General features: G+C 39.2%; 1 protein-coding gene across 8 annotated transcripts in view; it reads right to left on the bottom strand.

The window, feature by feature from the left end:
- CAMK2D (calcium/calmodulin dependent protein kinase II delta) overlaps positions 1-17844 on the bottom strand; it is a 263464-nt gene that overhangs the window by 11446 nt on the left and 234174 nt on the right. For all 8 annotated transcript variants that reach the window (XM_074993405.1, XM_074993407.1, XM_074993410.1 and 5 more), the window contains 2 exons: positions 6416-6491; positions 1405-1499 (listed from right to left, as the gene is read on the bottom strand). In XM_074993405.1, the coding sequence (XP_074849506.1) occupies positions 1405-1499; positions 6416-6491 (171 nt within the window). The remainder of the gene's footprint in view (positions 1-1404; positions 1500-6415; positions 6492-17844) is intronic.

Genomic DNA, 17844 nt, shown 5'->3' with positions numbered 1-17844 from the left:
TTCTAATAGGTGTACAGATGAAGAAACTGAGGCAATGAAATTCAGTTATGTGTTCACAACGGGAGCCCATTTCAGAGCTGAGATTAGCGATCAGGAGTCCCTGGAGCTATTCTTGTACTCTGACATTTCTGACTCAGAAATTGCTGGGTAAGAAAATCAGTACAATTAATTAATTTAGTTTCTGAATTTCAAAGCTGTTCTGAAGCTGCATCATGTATAGTACATGATAGTTTATGGTATGAACAAATAAGCAGTGTATTTTATTCACCGAGATGCAGCTTTTATTTTCTGAAGCTGACATAGTTGTATTAAATCTACTATCTGACGTGCTATGACCACCACTAAAAAAGGCCAGGGCCTCAGCTTGTATTAGCATAGTGACTATAGTTTTTCCTTAGACTTAGGCTACGTCTACAGTTGCCCCTCCCTTTTGGAAGGGGCAGGTAAATGAAGTGGGTTGAAAATGTTAATAAGGCACTGATATGAATAGTCAGCGCTTCATTTGCATAATGGCAGCAACCCTGAGCATCAAAAGTGCTGCTTTCGAATTGCAAACTAGCTGTGTGGGGAATTAGGGTGCTTTCAAAATTGGGGTTTCCTTTCAAAGGAAACCCGTCTACATGGCTAGTTTGCAATTCGAAAGCAGCACTTTTGACACTCTGGGTGGTTGTCATTATGCAAATATGTTACTGAATATTCACATCAGTGCGTCATTAGCATTTTTGACCTGCTTCATTTACATGCCCCTTCCAAAAGAAGGGAAGGGGAGGGGCACGTGTAGACGTAGCCCCAGTGTAATACCTACTGCTGCTGCTATATGGAGATATATCTATCTCATAGAACTGGAAAGGACCTCAAGAGGTCATTGAGTCCAGTCCCCTGAACTCACAGCAGGACCTACCACCATCCCTAACAGATTTTGTTTTTAAGTCTATTTGCCCCTGATCCTTAAATGCCTCCCTCAAGGACTGAATTCACAACCCAGGGTTTAGCAGACCAATGCTCAAACCACTGAATGATCAACAGTCAGGTAATGCTCACAAGTCTGTTGTTCATCACTGCCATCTCTTCAAATGTGCCCAGTGCTGTGCTACTTAGTCCCTCTGGCTCTGACTAACGAAGAATGGGAATCACCTTTCAATCGTATTTACACCTTTTAGTTGCCCCTCCACTCCTCTGCTTACTCCTCAACCCACAAAAAGTAACTACTTGAACTTGACAGCTCTTTCCAGAATCCAAAGTTCTCTCTGGTTTCTGAGCAAGTTTAGCAGAAACACGAAAAAAAAAAAAAGGTATTTCATACGTAACTCAAAATTGCAAAAATATCTTAAGTACAAAAAAACCAGTTGGATTTGAGAAGCATGCTTGGAAATATTTTGAAGATGTTCAGATAGGAAAACGTACCATTTTCAAAGTAGAACCTGTGGAAGTCCATCCCTTCCACCAGATTTCCCAAAGCTTCAGGTTCAAAAGATGTAAGACCTGGATCACAAATTTTCCTGTGGAAGAGAAAAATTAAACAATGATGACAAATGTAGAGCTGGTTTCAAATGCAGCCCAGGATTATTTTCTTTGTGATGTCTTTGAGACCAAAGAAATCCTCAATATTGGGATTTCTCATCTCTAATATGTATATTTCACAGAATGAGGGAAAACAGACTTTAAATACTTTTGACAGAGTTGAGGGAAAACGGGAATATTTTTACCAGTGAAGGAAGGAGAGACAATACATGAGGATGTCTGAGTAAAAACTTCAGAAGTCAGAGAGACAGGAATAGTTTTGCGTGAGACCTATACACAGTCATGGGAAAAAGAAAGCTTGAAGAAATGCAGTCTACCACCTAGAATCTAGAGGTCCAGAACTAGAAAGAGCAGTTGCAGCATACACAGTAGCTGTAGTTCTTCAAGATATAAAGTGCTCAACTTCAGTCTGTGCCTTTCATTAGAGATTATCATTAGCTGTGTGTTTTGCCCTTGCATGCACTGCTAACTGGCCTCAGTTTCTTTGCCACTGCTAGGTCTCAGAAAAACTCCAAAGCAGAGGAAAAACGAGAGCAAGTAAAAGAGCAACCTAGGGAAGACTGTGATTCTTTCACAGAGGTTGCAGTAGTAATGGATCCTATGACTTTCCATCACCTCCATTCCTTCTTTACCGGTTCATGAGGCAAGCTGCTCTCAGGTGTTCTATGGCTACACAGCCCAATGCACAGGAGACCTAGGCAGCAGGTTCTGGGGACAACCTGAATGGCAGCTGCTGTGGCTGATCCCATGGACTGCTCAAGCAGCACTCCTGAGGATCACACCAGAGCCAGGTGTACCAGCCACTGCTCAGGCAGCCTCATGAAGCAGGCTCTGGGGACTGTGGCCACTGTGGCTAGTTCTGGGGAACACCCAAGCAGTAGTCTGAAGGGCTGCCCCAGGGAGCCTCTGAGTAGCGGTCCAGAGAGTCAGGTGGAATGTGAGAAAACAGGAACTCAGAGTCATTAGTGTAAACATAATGCTTCTTAATGACTCTTTCACATGGGTGTTAGTGTAGCAAGGGTTTGTGAACTAATTTTTGCAGGTTCCAGCAGAGCCTTGTTGATAGGAAGGGCAACTCTGATTGATGTTGCAGAGTGAAGAATATACAACAGCTTTGACCTCCTCAAGAGGTATACGTAAGGGAGCCTGCCTCCTATTTAATTAGGCACTGAAGCTGCCAAAAAATCATCAGCTGTAGATAGAGGTGGACGGATTTCTGTCACATTTGATGAAGTCTCTTGGCCCTCCAACACTTTTGCCTCTTGATAGGGAGAAGAATCTTGAGTTTCTCTATCATCCTGATAGGAAAGGGTCCTAGCCCAGGAGAACTGTAAGTGATAACCTGTCTAGAGATGCCAATATGGGCCTAGACGACCATTAGATGGAGGGGGTGGCATCCACAGTTTCTCCAAACAGATCCCCAGATATCTTCCTTGCCTCTTAGAGGAAGAGAGTTTATATGTGGGTATGCAATGAGGAGCACTGACTGAAAAGAAAAGTGATGACAGCAGGGATGTGTAAAGGACCACAAACCAAGATGTTCCTGACACCAAAAAATGTTCAATAACTGCCAGCAATGGAAATTCTGGTTAGTAGTCACTGTTAAGTCCTTTGGGTACCTAAGACTTGCAGTACTGAGGATGTTTACAACACTGAGTGGAGCTGTGGCATAACTGCAGTGGTATGCTCTCTGAAGAGTGGTATCCACAGGTTTGATTGCTTCATGGACGTTGTTGATTTAAGACAGTACCAAAGAGCTTGATAAGAGTACAAAGAGAGGTTTTAAGCTGATGATATCAATCTGTGTTTGCCCTGACCATCTCTCCTAGATGGCTTTGGAGTCGTCTCAGTGCTGTGTTTACTCCTAGAGCTGTGGAACTTTCCCTCCTCACCAGTACTGGATGAGCCCTTTACACCTTAACACTTCCAAGCATTAAGGGTTAAGTCTCTGATGCCATTTACCTAGTCAAAGAGTCAGGTTTCTTTGAAGTGGGTTCCTTAAAAGGAGGACGAGAACTCCTCTTGGGATAAACAGAAGAGGAGTCAAGCTGTCCCCTTTCTAGGAGGGAGTTGTGCTGAGGCTGAAGGAGCATAAGAGACTTCCAGGGACTGACATACGGGGCGAGAGGTTCTCCTGACCTGGTTCCAAAGTGGAGTGAAGGGAATATTATTAACTGCTGCAGCCCAATTTCCCAGTTCTTGCAGGCCTTGGATTTGAGGGCTAAACAAAGTTACACCTTTGTGGGATGTGGACTCCCCCAGGGAGCAAAAGACACTCAGAGCACCCATGTACACGAGGCAATGTTTAAACTCTGGCCAGCTGGGCATGCCCTTCACAAGGCAGATTCCCCTAGAGGAAATGAGATAATCTCTCAATAAGCAGTAACTAAATACTACTACTCGCTAACTAAACTAGGCAGAATGAGCTCATCAAACAGTAGAGACATGCATAATTCAGAAGAGCTAAACTCCATCTCAAACTGAGATGACTGAAAAGGAAGTCAGGGCGGGTCACCTGTACTCACTGCTGGGCATGAAGATATCAGCAGTGCATGCATGGGCTGAATGGACACTGTTGATGAAAATCTCTAATCAAAGGTGTTTGAATTGAAAGTAGAGCACCCGGGGGTATGCTACTCAAAAAGAGCCACCTATTCCAGCCATGCTTGTTTTTCCTTTGCAGATTTTCCTCTTAAGGCAGGTGCAGTGAAGTTCATAAATGCTGATTTATTCCTATAGGTCTTGTTTTCCACGTAGGATGGAAAACTTCTAATTGGAAACCTTCCCCACAAGAATACTTTTCGCAACTATAAAGTCCACTGCTTTGACAATTAAAAACAAACAATTAACACAGCCCTCTCAGTCTGAGATTTAAAGGAGATGGTATTCTATTTCTGCATGGTAACCCAGAACAAAGGATCCTCATCCTGCATCCAGTTTGGTTTACCGCAGAGTATGACTGAATTGAAAGGCATATTATCTCACAGAAATCAATTTTTATCATCAATAAACACAGTAATTAACAATTGCTTTCCCATGTGTTATTCCAAGAAGGAACATAAATTACATAGTATATCATACTGGAATGACACACAACACATACAGGCATAAAAGGCGAAATCTTGATCTCAGTGAAATAATTAGGACATTTGCTATTGACTTCTTTATGTTTAGCCCCAGGGTCTGTTACATCTAAAACCAACATTGACACCAATGTTTTAATCTAATTTTGGAGAGATGTTTTTCAGGCCTGAGTTCCACCATGCTTTAAAACAGAGGAGTCATGGGGACGTTCCTATTTCAAATTTTTGTATCAGTTTTTGTAAGAGTCAAGGGATATGCAGTGCTCATCCCACGTAAGGGCACATAATTTGCAATCTGCCACTGTCACATAGGCATATTATTTCCCTACTTCAACTGTTCTAGAACCTTCTGCTCTTCATGAGTTGAAACAGAACCTTTTGTTCTAGACCTTTACTTTAAACAAAACATAATTTGTTTTTGTTCCAAATATATTTTAATGGGTTGGAGTAAAAAAAAAGACTACAACTGGCTAAAAGGATATTTTTAAAATAGAATACCTAAAAAATTAGTTTCAACAGAAGTTTTCCCGGGTCCTAAACCAAATTTGTGAAGACAGACTGGAGCAGCACACAATGGGAAGCATCTGGAGACAAATAGAAGACCAAAGTAGACAATTAAACTGGGTCCACATTACAAAGTTCTGTCTACAGAAATTACTGTTGACAGAGGTTTGCCAGCAGAATGTCTGTCTACAGAACATGTCCACACCTAATAGGGGCTTTCCCAGTCAACACCCTCTCTTGACAGAGAGCAGCCAGACTGCCCAGCCTTCTGTCGACAGAACAGCCAACCGGAAGCTCTGCAAACAGGGCTGCCAGGTGAACTGGAGGGCCTCCTGGAGTGTCTACACTATTTTTCTGTCTACAGAATCTGTCTACTGAGGCACTACGCCTCTAATTTTCAAGACATAACTCTGCTGGGGAAAAAGGTGTTCTGCCGACAGATTTGAGACACTATGCATTTGTAGTGTGGATGCTCCCTAGTTTTGTCAACAGAAGGCCTTTTCTGTAGATAAAACTCTGTAGTGTAGTCACAGCGTTAGGGTCTTGCCTTTTTTTTAAGGAAGTGTGGAGAGAAAGAAGCTTACAACTTTTGTGGGGTTGCAGTGAATGAGGTGGTCTTGTGAGTCTGCAGGGGAAATTATCTGTCTCCATCAATTTTGGGGACAAGATCGTTCCACTTATACCGTGACACTTAGATATTAGTGAAATAACGTACAAAAGGCAGGCTTTGTCTACATGGAGACAAAATTGGCCACATGGACCCTGCCATCACACACTAGGAATTCCATAATGCACTTCAATGTACTCTTATGTGAAATGGTGAAGGGGAGGGGGGCCGGGGATACATCAAGGAGAATTATGTAACTGGCATTCATTGGCAGGTGAGTGTGCTGCAGATTCATACCCCGACTTGCTGTGTACTAGCTCTCTCTGTAAATGAGCCGTAATTCCAAGTGATATTACAGTGCCACAGATGGAATTCTGGAGTTAGTGAACCTCTGCTCATACTGAAAAATTTCTGTCAGAATAGCTTTCCAGTGTATTTTGCTCATGATTCTTAGACTTTAAATTATGAACATTCGCTCTTGCCTTGAAGAAAGAGATCACTGTGTTTATTTACTGATAATGGCCCTGATTCATTATTATTATGCCATGTTTATCCTCATATAACTCTACTGAAATCGGCTGTTACACCAGCATGCTACTTATGCAATACAGCAGAAACAGGCAGGTTCTGTGTTTCCTTAAGGCCTACAAGCATTAACATTTTTATCTCGTCTTGGCTCTTGCAAACTGAGTCAACTTACGTGTAAGCTTCAAAGTCCCCATTGTTTATAGCTTCAATCAGCTGCTCCGTAACCTTGATAATCTCCTGCTTACGAGCTAAAGAAAGGATAAACAGACAAAAAGAAAACAAAACATGAGATGAGAACTAAAGTGGAAAGCAGCAACATAACAGACCGCCAGACTAAATAACCAATACAAGGACACTCAGACATCTTGATCAGAGACACGGGTATTTATTCCAAGATTCCACTTCCTTTTCTAGTATCACAGCCAGAAGTGTTAAGTTACTGGCTTTACAATATATTGATCTTAGTGTATTTCTAAGGAACTAAAACACATGTCACATATCAATGATACATCTTCTACCTCAGTTCTGATCCACCTTTTTTTCCACAGAAGGACCTGCCTTTAAAAACACAACAATCACTTGACCTTTACAGAAATGTAAAGGCAGCCAACTGTCATTCTATGAGCAGTACTGTAATGAGTCACCTGCATCTGGGACCTGGAGCTTGTAAGTGGATAATCCTAATCTCAGAAATCTATGTCTACAAAGAACTTTTCCCAGATAGCATTTGTTTTGGCCAGACAGGATGCCAGCACTTCTTAAATGGTACACTGCCTTGAACTACAGAGATTTAACCATGTGAACTTAAGAATGTAAGAACAGCCATGCTAGGTCTGATCCATTGTCCATCTCCTCCAGTATCTTGTCTCTGACAGCAGCAAAGGCCAGATGCTTCAGAAAGGAAAAACAAAATGGTAATTTCAAATCAACCCTCCCTTGTTTAGTCCCAACTTCTGGCAACTGGAGGTTTGCAGACACCCAGAATGCGTGCTTGTGTCCTCACCATCTTGGTTAATAGCCACTGACCTACACAAACTTTTTCTTTTGTTTAAACCAGTTTTACTTTTGGCCTTCATAATATCCCCTACCAAAGGGAGTTCCACAGCTTGACAGAAGCACTTCCTTCTGCTTGTTTTAAACTTTCTGCTTCTTAATTTCGTCATGATCTTGAGCTTTTGGTGTGTGAAGAAGTAAATAAACTTTCCTATTTACTTGCTTCAACCATTCATGATATTGTAGATCTCCATCATATCCTCCCTTAGTTGTCTTCTTTCCAAGCTTGAACAGTCCTTGCCTTTTAATTTCTCCTTTTAAGGAAACTGTTCTGTACCCCTAGTCATTTATGGTGCCCTTTACTGCTCATTTTTCAATTCTAATACATGTTTTTTGAGATGGGGAAACCAGAACTGCACATCATATTTAAGGTATGGGCATACCATGGATTTATACAGTGGCATGATATTTGTTGTTTTATTAGCCCTCTCTTTCCTAATCATTTCTAACACTGTTAGCTTGTTGACTGTCGCCGCACACTGAGTTGTTATTTTCAGAGAACCGGTGGCGAGGACTCCAACATCTTTTTCTTGTGGTAACAGCTAATTTAGACTACTTTATTTTGTATGTATAGCTGGGATTATTTTCCAGTGTGCATTTCTTTGGACTTACCAACACTGAATTATATCTGAAGTGGGTCTGTCCCATGAAAGCTCATCATCGAATAAATCATTCTGTTAGTCTTTAAAGTGCTACATTTCTGCTGTTTCATTCTATTGCCCAGTTTAGTGAGATTTCTTTATAACCCTTCACAGTCACATTATGAGTTAACTATCTTGAGTAATGCTGTATTGTCTGCTACCACGCCTGAAATAAGTCCAAACCTCTACTGAAGAGAAATATGGGTCCTGATGGTATACCAGCTTCTCCTCTGCAGGGTCCCATTGATTATAGTAAGTTCTATATGGATTCAATGCAAACCTAATTGTAGCAATGAGTTCTTCAACTGTAAGCTCTGTTCAACTGAGTAGTTCAACTGTAAGCACAGTGACTATATCTGTTACTTTGTTTTCGAGTCTCTAGCATAGAGTTACAAAAGACCTTTTGGCGTTACCATAAACAAATATTAAAATAATAAAAATGCTTTATAAAAGACCAGTATTTAAAAAACTGTGTATGTACAAGCCCCTCTAAGCAGTAGCTGGTGACTCAGCTAGCTAGTAGGCAGCATAATGGGCAAGGAAGATTTTTAGCAATAAAGAGAGGTTTCAGTTGCCTGATTTCTTGCCGGTATTGTGGATGAATCTGTTTAGGGCAAGGACCATGGCTTTGCTGACCAGCACAGGCAGGAAGCTCCATGTATACAGACTGATGCAGAAGAAAGTGTGGATGTAGTTGCAGAAGAAGCAGAAAAATGGGATGCAAAGGCTGGCATTATCAGCAGAGCAGAGGATGAGGGGTGGGGGCAGATGATGAGATAAGAGACAAAAGGAGTAGAATGAGGAAGGGTCTATATATTGAAGAATTTGAAACTCCATGTGATGTTGAAATGTTAGTGAGTGCACGATTCCAAGGAGACATTACATAGTGAGAGAAAAAGTGAAGCAAGGGGACTTCTGTAATCCAAAACTTAGGATGCCCCACCTAGTCTAAAAGTATTTGAACTAGAAGTTTAACAATACATTAAGAGATGAAGATAATTACAAATTATTAAATTAGGCAATATCATATTCTACTGTTGGACAGAATATAATTCTTGGATCACCAAGTAAAACCGAGATCTAAAAAACATGACATTATCCAGATGCAATTTACACTAAATCCTAAAACAAACTTATGCTCAGTTGGTTGCTTATTTTTATGTTAATATTTTTATGTTCATAATATTCTCCAATTCACAACAAATTAGCGTCACATTTGATTTTCCATTTTACCATAACACATCTACAGAAGGATATAAGGTCACATATATTGCCAATTAAGTGGTGAACATCTGCATGTCCTCTACCATAACATACTACTAAGTGAGACAAAACAGGCTGAAGAAGATTTTTTTTTTTTTTGTGGAGCACTGTCAATGGTATTTCTTACCATAATTTGGCAACAGCTGAGTCATTCTCATGTGTGTGTGTGGCTTCAATAGCACAAACTAGAGCTGTGGAAAAGATCAAAGCTCAGTTTCACAAAGGATTTTCAGATTTTGAAAACTGACTTCATTTTTTTCGAGACGTGAGACAGGGTGCACCAGATGCTTTAAAAAAGAACTTCTACATCCCAACTCTGCCTCATTAATAGGATCACAATGGGGCCTGATAGAAAACAGCTGGTTTTCATAAAGAGCCAGACAAGAAACAGGAAGATGAGGTGACTGTTAGTAGTAGGGAAAGGCTTGAGCTCAGAAACCCAAGCCCTATGGGTCTGACACAGGTGAGGGGACCTGGAGGGCTGCTCCCAGACACTGACCTGGGGTGTGTCCGCGAGTGCCACCAGGGACAAGAAATTACTGGACTCACGAAGGACCCTGGGCTGAAGCTGAACTCTCATCAAGATTGTCTAAGAGCTGGGGATCACGTAGGAGACCCAGAGCAAGAGACTGGGTGACATCGTGGGTGACAGTGGGCTGACTACAGTTCTATGATTTGGCTTCCATACATAATCTACACAGCGCACAATACAGAGCACGATGAGCTGAGGGATTGTATTCACATTATTCACACTAATGTGACTTTTTTAGCATGTTGGCAGGTATATGATGATTGCAAAGACATTTCTAACAAATATTCTGAAGTCAAACTAAAAAGGAAATCTCATTCAAACAAATGAAGGGAATATGTTACAATTTTAGCTGAAATTATTATAGCATTTAGCATTAATCCCACTACATCAATCAATTCTTGTTGATTTATTAGACTGTGGCCATATTTTACAGGGATGTATTTTACATCTATTGCATGTTTGACAATCTACCAATATATAAACTATGCAAGAAGGGTCTTGGAGATCATCATGGTGGCAACTTTCAGGATTAATGGAACTAATGAACCAATAAAACAAGGTAAAAGCAGCGATAAATCAGACCTATATGGCTCCATACAAGAACACACTTTTTTTTTTAAAATCAAACTAAGGGAATATGATAAAGTTAACGTAGCTATTGAATCATATTTTACTATGCTTATTACAACAAAAAGAAATGGAAAGAAAAATAGAGAAGAGCCAAGCATAAAAAAGTCCTGTTGACATATAAAAGTAAAACTTAGTTTACCCACACAGGCATATCTGTTGAAACCGACTGAGAAATGCATGCAGAACCGTGGCTAATTGGGTGAGTGCGATGCTGATGGTGCAATGGTTTAAAATTGCAGTTTGTGCTGCATTACTAAATTTAAAATAACTCTTAAAATATACTCTCTTAGAGGTTAATGCACTTCTTTAATTAATAGTTGTGGTAACTGATTTTATAATTACTGTACTCAAACTGTTATTATCTTGACTTTACATAACTGAGAGTCTTGTAGTTTTATTGTTCCTTGGCATACTCCTACTAATATAGTGCCTCTGGGAAGAATAATCATTATGAAGCCAAAAATAATAGCCATCGTCACGTATTTTCTAGTATTATAGAAAATAGTTGCTTACCAGTTATTTGCTGTGTAGAGGCAGCTTGTTAGCTCACATTCAATACCAGAGAGACCCATTGCAGATTATCAAATTGTCAAGCAGACAAACAATACTACACCCTTTGCACAAAAGAGGGGGCAGCAGTTCCCCAACTTGCCTCCAATGTTCTTTAAAAAGATAAAACTCTGAAAATAATTTATCCCAGTGCTCCTTACAGTAGACCTTGGTATGTGCCATGCTATCCATTTTAAAGCAGAACACTTCACTGAGCTCAGAGGGGAGTTCCGCTTAAAAATGATGTGCCCTTGGTTAATTTGCAATAAAATCTGGATCCCAACAAACAGCAATTTCAACAGTTACAATATACAGTTAATAGTACTTCTACACAGTGTACTGCAGAGTGTGCTCAAACAACATATTTAAGATTTTGAAAACACAAGTGAAGCTGGAGGCAAAAGATAAGGTAACACTGCAAAAACCAGATGAACACATCAGATGTTCAGCTGTGCAGCCATGGATCTAGAGACAGATGAATTGTAAAATTCTACAAAATATTTTCAGGGGCTAACTGTTCAAATTTAAAGTTGGTCTGGTAGCTTTATACCACTTATGGTTATTTTCCCCAAACAGTACAGTAGATTAGTTTATAAGAAAAAAAAAAAGATAATGGGCGAACATCTCAGCGTCAATTATTGCTCAGCTGTATGAGAAACACATTTGCAAAATATTGTACTAGGCCCATTTATGTTTGTATCCAACTGTACTCACATCTGTATTCCACAGAGTGACCACCCCTTGAAGGAGGAGGTCCTGATTCAGCAAAACGTTTAAGTGCATACTTAAAGTAGGTGTACTAACAACAGAGAAGAAGCCGTGTTAGTCTATTAGCTTTGTTTGGTTAAAGTAGGTGCGTAAGTGGTCTTCTGGATCACAGTTTAAGTATCTCATCCAAAGCTCAAAGAAATTAATGGAAAGACTTCCATTATCTTCAACAGTTAGTCTTGAAGGTGCTACAGGATGGTTTTTTTTTTATTTTGTTATCTTCAATATTATTTTTATTAGACCCTAAAAGAATTGTGTTAAATTCTTTAGGTACAAACCTTTCTGGTGACAATTTAAATTGATTCATGTTTTGTCCTTTTCCACAAATTGTAAAATATATTGTAGTCAAAACTGTAGAATTTATGTTTTAAAAAGCTAGGTTAAAAAAGTTTAGCCTGTAGCCTGAAACAGTCTATAACTTGTTTTGATTTATTATATGCCTATTCTAAACACTTAAGCTGTCATCATAAGAACAGTACTCCTTTCCACTGTCTGGTATTCCTAATGATTCACTCTGTTTTTATGAGCTGATGGGTTTCTGAGCTGCTGACTCCTCTCAACCTTCCCCACCACCCTCCAGAAATAAAACACGTACAAGTCTCACTTCTTGTCTGATGAAACCCAAATGCATTATTCCATAGTAGACATCTCTGAAAAAGTTATGCCAGCTAATAACCTTTCCCTTAAATGACATACAAGATCTAATGCAATGAATGCGTTCCCTGTGTTAAACTCTGTCAGATTACCAAAACAAAAAGGCAGCCCAGTATCGCTTTAAAGACTAACAAAATAATTTATTGGGCGGTGAACTTTTGTGGGACAGACTATGGTCTGAAGAAGTGGGTCTGTCCCACGAAAGCTCACCACCGAATAAATTATTTTGTTAGTATTTAAAGTGCTACTGGACTGCCTTTTTGTTTTGCTAGAATATAGACTAACACGGCTATCTCTCTGGTACTATTTAGCCAGATTATGACAAAGGTTAACATTTGGCTAAATCACTTGTCAGAGTCACCAAATAGAATGTCACTTTGTGTATGTTACTGCAGACATTTCCAAAGAGTACAACTGCTACCAGTTACCACACCAGTTAAACTAATCTCTGTCTTATGTGGCAACTTGTTTCTGGATGGCAAACACTCTGAAGTCTCAAAAAGGAACATAAAATGGTGGATTGCAGTGATCATGAATTAACACTAAGTTTACACTGAGATTTCTTAATTTTTTACATTAATCACATGCCTGGCTTACTTTCTCAAGAAATAATATTTAAAGGTATTAACAACGTCAAAGCTTCCTGTGGCAACTGAAACATTAATATGATTTGCTTCATTACACATTTTTATTAAAATTATACTTCCATCTTATGTCTCTTTAAATTCTCTCTAAACCTAAATCTTTGGTCTCAATATTATAATAGTATAAATGATAACACTTTGCCTCTATTATACCTCCTCTTAAATCTCAAAAGGCTTTAAAATAACAATGAAATGTACATTGTAATGAATAAAAATACAATACTCCCATAAAATCCAGTGTTTGACTTATTTTTACAGATGGGAAAAGTGAAGCATAGAGAGATTAAGTAGTGCAAATAAAACCAAGAATAGAAGCCAGAACTTTTAATTTCCAGAGCTAAGCTTTAGCAATAGGTCACTCCTTCCTCTCTACTTTCTACTTTTTTTTTTCCCCAACCCCATAACCATTCATAACGCCATCTCTCTCTTCTGGTCTTATATGAAAATGCAAATAAGATCACAGCAAGTTTTACCAAACCATGCTTTTTCTAGCATCCTTCCTAACAATTAGATGGAAACTGCCGTCTATGAAGAAACCCACACTGTTACCCTTATCTGTATACATGGACTGGTCAAGACAGCAGACTAATGCATTACCAGTGTCGGTCTGCTGGCATGAAACCATGACCACACTGAGATCAACAGTAAAAATCCCATTGACTTTAATTGGGCCATGATTTTGCCCCAGACATTTATACGATCCTATGATAACCTCAGAGGTGAAAGAAAGCGAGTGAGCACTGCTGTGCTGCCCTGGCAAGAGCCAGCAGGGAGCTAGTTAAAGAGCTGGAAGAGACCCAGGTTCTAATAGGAGAGTACCTGTAAGAAATTTTAAGTTACTTTCACCCCTGGATAACTTGCAAGCTTTCGTCATGTTCTTGCAAATCCTTTGGTACCAACTCCAGCAAATTTGTGCAGGGCATGATGCTTTTTAATTTTTCAGTAGTGAACTGTATTATTTTTATTGAGTCCAGGTGCATTACAGGATTAATTTCCACAGTGTTTTCTGCATCTAAATATGGAGGGGGAGAGGATTTTCTCATACCCTAAGCCTCCAATTATACACTGTCTGTGAGTAGCCTGTACTGCTGACAGAGCATAACAATACCATATTACCTATGCTGGGCTTCTCTTTGGAGCACCTACAGAATTGCGCTTGTTTACCTCTCAAACACAGTAACAAAGTCTGAGAAGCAGTCCCAACATGCTCTCAGAGGCACTATTGGCCACTTTAATTCTTTGTGTACACTTCTGCAGCTTGTTGGTGGGAAGAAGTCATAACCATAGCTTAACAAAAAGTAAAACCAAGAAGAAATATATGAGTAAAGTGCAAACAGACTGACACAGCCTTATTTCTAAAATCAGCATATTCCATCAGAATGTCAGCTCTTTTTCCCATAAGGTTTGACTTTTTTATAACTTCACTGTAGCTGATTACTACAAAGTGATATGACATGCAAACAGGGAAATCACATCAGTAAAAGCAATCAGTGGTACATTATGTAAATCATTCAAGTAATGAATCGTTTTTTTTTAAAGTGACAGTTTTTGATGTATTGTGTGCTGTTCTTCAGTTTAATAAATGGAGTTAGGAGGAAGAAATCAGGAATAACTCTGAACCCTGAAGGAATTATTTGCTCATTTCTGTTAATTCAAAGGACCAAACAAGATAATGTTTTAACTTGTTGCTTTCCCTTCAGTCTCCTTGATATTTAAAGGATAAAGTGGAGGATTTTTAAAAACATCTTTTAAATTCTTAAATGAGTAAAACAGCAAAAATAGCTTTTTATAATTATTAGATTATGGTATTTAAATATTATATTCTTTTTATTTTGGAATCATACAAACAGAGTAAAGTGTAAGGAATTAAGCAATGATCACACTAAACAACATAATTCCTTGTTTATATAAAACCATACTGTCTACCAAAGAGCTCTGTTTTTTTTTAGCATCTTTACTCAGAGGACCTGTATTGCTCAATGATTACACATCTTTATTCCTACTACCATTTCAAAGAATAGGAAATGGAACCATGGTCTCTTGATTTCCAGTCCTCAATTTTAATGACCAGTTCATGGTGTCTGGCGCAATAATGATGTGGGACATATGAAAGGATTGGGATGGTTAGTTCAGTTAGTCTACCTGTTATAGAGGCACGGAACAGAAAGAAAGAACAGCCACGTGGTAATGAATGGAATATCTTATTTAATGTCTTAATCAAATCTTAGATTACTGTCATGTCGAACTAGTTCTGAAACAGCAGCCACTATCCTGAACTAGCCCCATTATTTTGAAAATATATTTGTTGTTCAAGCTGATTAGCTACACTCAACTGGCCAAAGAGCCACACGTGGCTAGCGTGTTGGATACCATGGCCTAAGAAGAAAATTTCAGGTTAATTTTAGATTGATTATACCTATGCTACTGAAAATGCTATGTATCCTGGCAATTACTCTAGAGCATAACAGGGACTAAAACACAGCTTTAATTTACATCCTGAGACACAGCTCATTTTCCATTAGCTAATCTTAACTTTATGATCCACACTATCTACCTTAAAATGAACTGATGGAGGAGATGTAGGAGTTCACATGCTTACAGCACTGTATTTTTTCACTTTTTAGAAAGATATTTTGAAGCATGGCAGATATGCCTCACCAACCCAAATGTCAACAATGACATGAACAATCATATAAAGGAAAGAGTTTGATTCAGTGCTGCATTACTTCAGTTTGATGCCACTGGGACTTAATGGAGTTACAGTTGCAAAAACAACTGGAGGGATGCAGAGGTGAACTCAGGTCCTTAAGTTTATAGAAATGAATTTACTGGCATAGACTAACGGCTCAGAGAAGACTTTGAGCGGAACATACATTTCCGTTTTGCATTTGCCCTTATTTTAATTTTAGATTGGGTGCTAGAAAATGTACATATACAACACACTTTGTCAACAGAATGCTAACTATCACCACCTTATACTCTTATATGTCTATACTTTCTAATGCCACATTTAAGAAAGGCAGATTATGTGGAATAACAGTCGCCCTTAAAGACTCACAAGTGTCTTAGAAAATGCTTTAGCTATACAAACTTTAACCCAGTAACTGCAGATATTTCCTATAATAAGCATAGAAAGCACAAACGAATACTGCAGATTCTGACACAATTGCAGACACTTAGCTACTTCCCCAGTGTAATTGTAGGAAGTTCTTAAAGGTAATCAACATATGTAACTCAAATTTTGCAAGACACAAAACCCAGGACTACTTGAATACACAAATCTGTAGAACCTGTATATATTCCACATAGACATAATATTTTATGCAAACCTCATGACTGGAGATTAACTACCAATCTGATACATTACCATGATGATTAACCATATTTTCAAGAATCATTGCCAAAATAGGGATTTGTATTAACACATTTTTGTATTTCATTTGTGAAAAATCGGATTAGCTATAGCAGGCTAACATTATGAAATGATTGTACTTGAAGCAGATGGCTGTTTCATAGCATTATGCCATTTTTAAATGAAATCGTAACCTGTAGTTTTATGTATAGATTGAGACAAGTTTTTTGAGATGGGTGAGTGATTAGGGACCTTTAGTGTTGCGAGGGGCAGGAAGTCAGAATGGACAAAAGCAGCAGATTTGTTGAGCTTGTTACTACTATATCCCTACATGCTACAGAACACCCTTACAAGGCAGGCAAACAAATCTACTTCCAACAAAGACTGCGATATGACTTGTAGTTTCTGAATTGTTGAAATCAACAACAAAAGGACACCTAAGGTGTTTTTTACTTCAGTGCTTCTTACGCTAGACAGGTATCCATGGTATACCACAATCCTTTCTGTGGTGCACCTTGTTGACATCTTTGTGCCACTTTTGTATTTTTCCCCTCTAAATCTTTCCTATTTCTGTGATGGGACAAACAATGGAGCTCCAGATGAGCTGCAGGTGAGCAAAACCAATAGGAGCCTGTTCATTCAATTGTAATTCTTCTCTCTTCCATCTGTTAAATGCCCATATCTAAGCACTCTGCATATTATGTACGGAAACTGTAGTAAGGTACACCAAGTGGCAGCACATGAGATTTTAGTGTTCTAGCTATCTCCCCAGTACCATCTGTTTCTAGATTACATCAGCAAAAAAAGAGCACAGGCTCTTAGAAAGTTAGATGTAACTAGGAACCTATCAAATTCATGGGTCTTAGAATTTTAAAAATCCTCAAATTCAATATTTCAGCTATTTAAATCTGAAATTTCACTGTTGTAATTGTACAGGTCTTGACCCCAGAAGGAGTTGTGTGTCTGTGTGTGAGGGGAAGGGAGTTGCAAGATTTTTAGAGAGTGGGAGCATTGTAGTACTGATACCTTTACTTTTGTGCTGTGGCTAACTGGCTGATCTCAGCACTGCCTTCAGAGCTGGGTAACTGGAGAGTGGTAACTCTTAGCCAGGAGCCCAGCTCTGAAGGAAGAGCCATCACCAGCAGCAGTGCAGAAGTAAGGATGGCATGGTATGGTACTGACATCCATACTCCTGCATTTTTGCTGCTGGGTTCCTGGTCAACAACACCACTGCTCTCCAGCAGCCCAGCTCTAAAGGTAGCCCAAAATAACAGTGGCAATCCTGCTACCTCCCCCTGTAAAGAACCCTAATTTGATAAACACTGGTCTCACATGAGAAATCTATACAGTATACAGTAGACAGAGCTCAAAGACTGGATTTTACCGGGGGGTTGGGGGGAGGTTCCAAATTTGACTGTCCATGACATGTTTTTCATGTCTGTGTATTGGCCTAGACATAAACTCACCAAACAAAGATCCAAGCACACAGTATAATTATTGTTTTGTTTCATAAGT

Source organism: Carettochelys insculpta, chromosome 4 (assembly GCF_033958435.1).
Source record: "Carettochelys insculpta isolate YL-2023 chromosome 4, ASM3395843v1, whole genome shotgun sequence".
Lineage (NCBI taxonomy): Eukaryota > Metazoa > Chordata > Testudines > Carettochelyidae > Carettochelys > Carettochelys insculpta.
The sequence above is the reverse complement of the archived record's forward strand: the minus strand, read 5'-3'. Positions and strand labels throughout refer to the sequence as shown.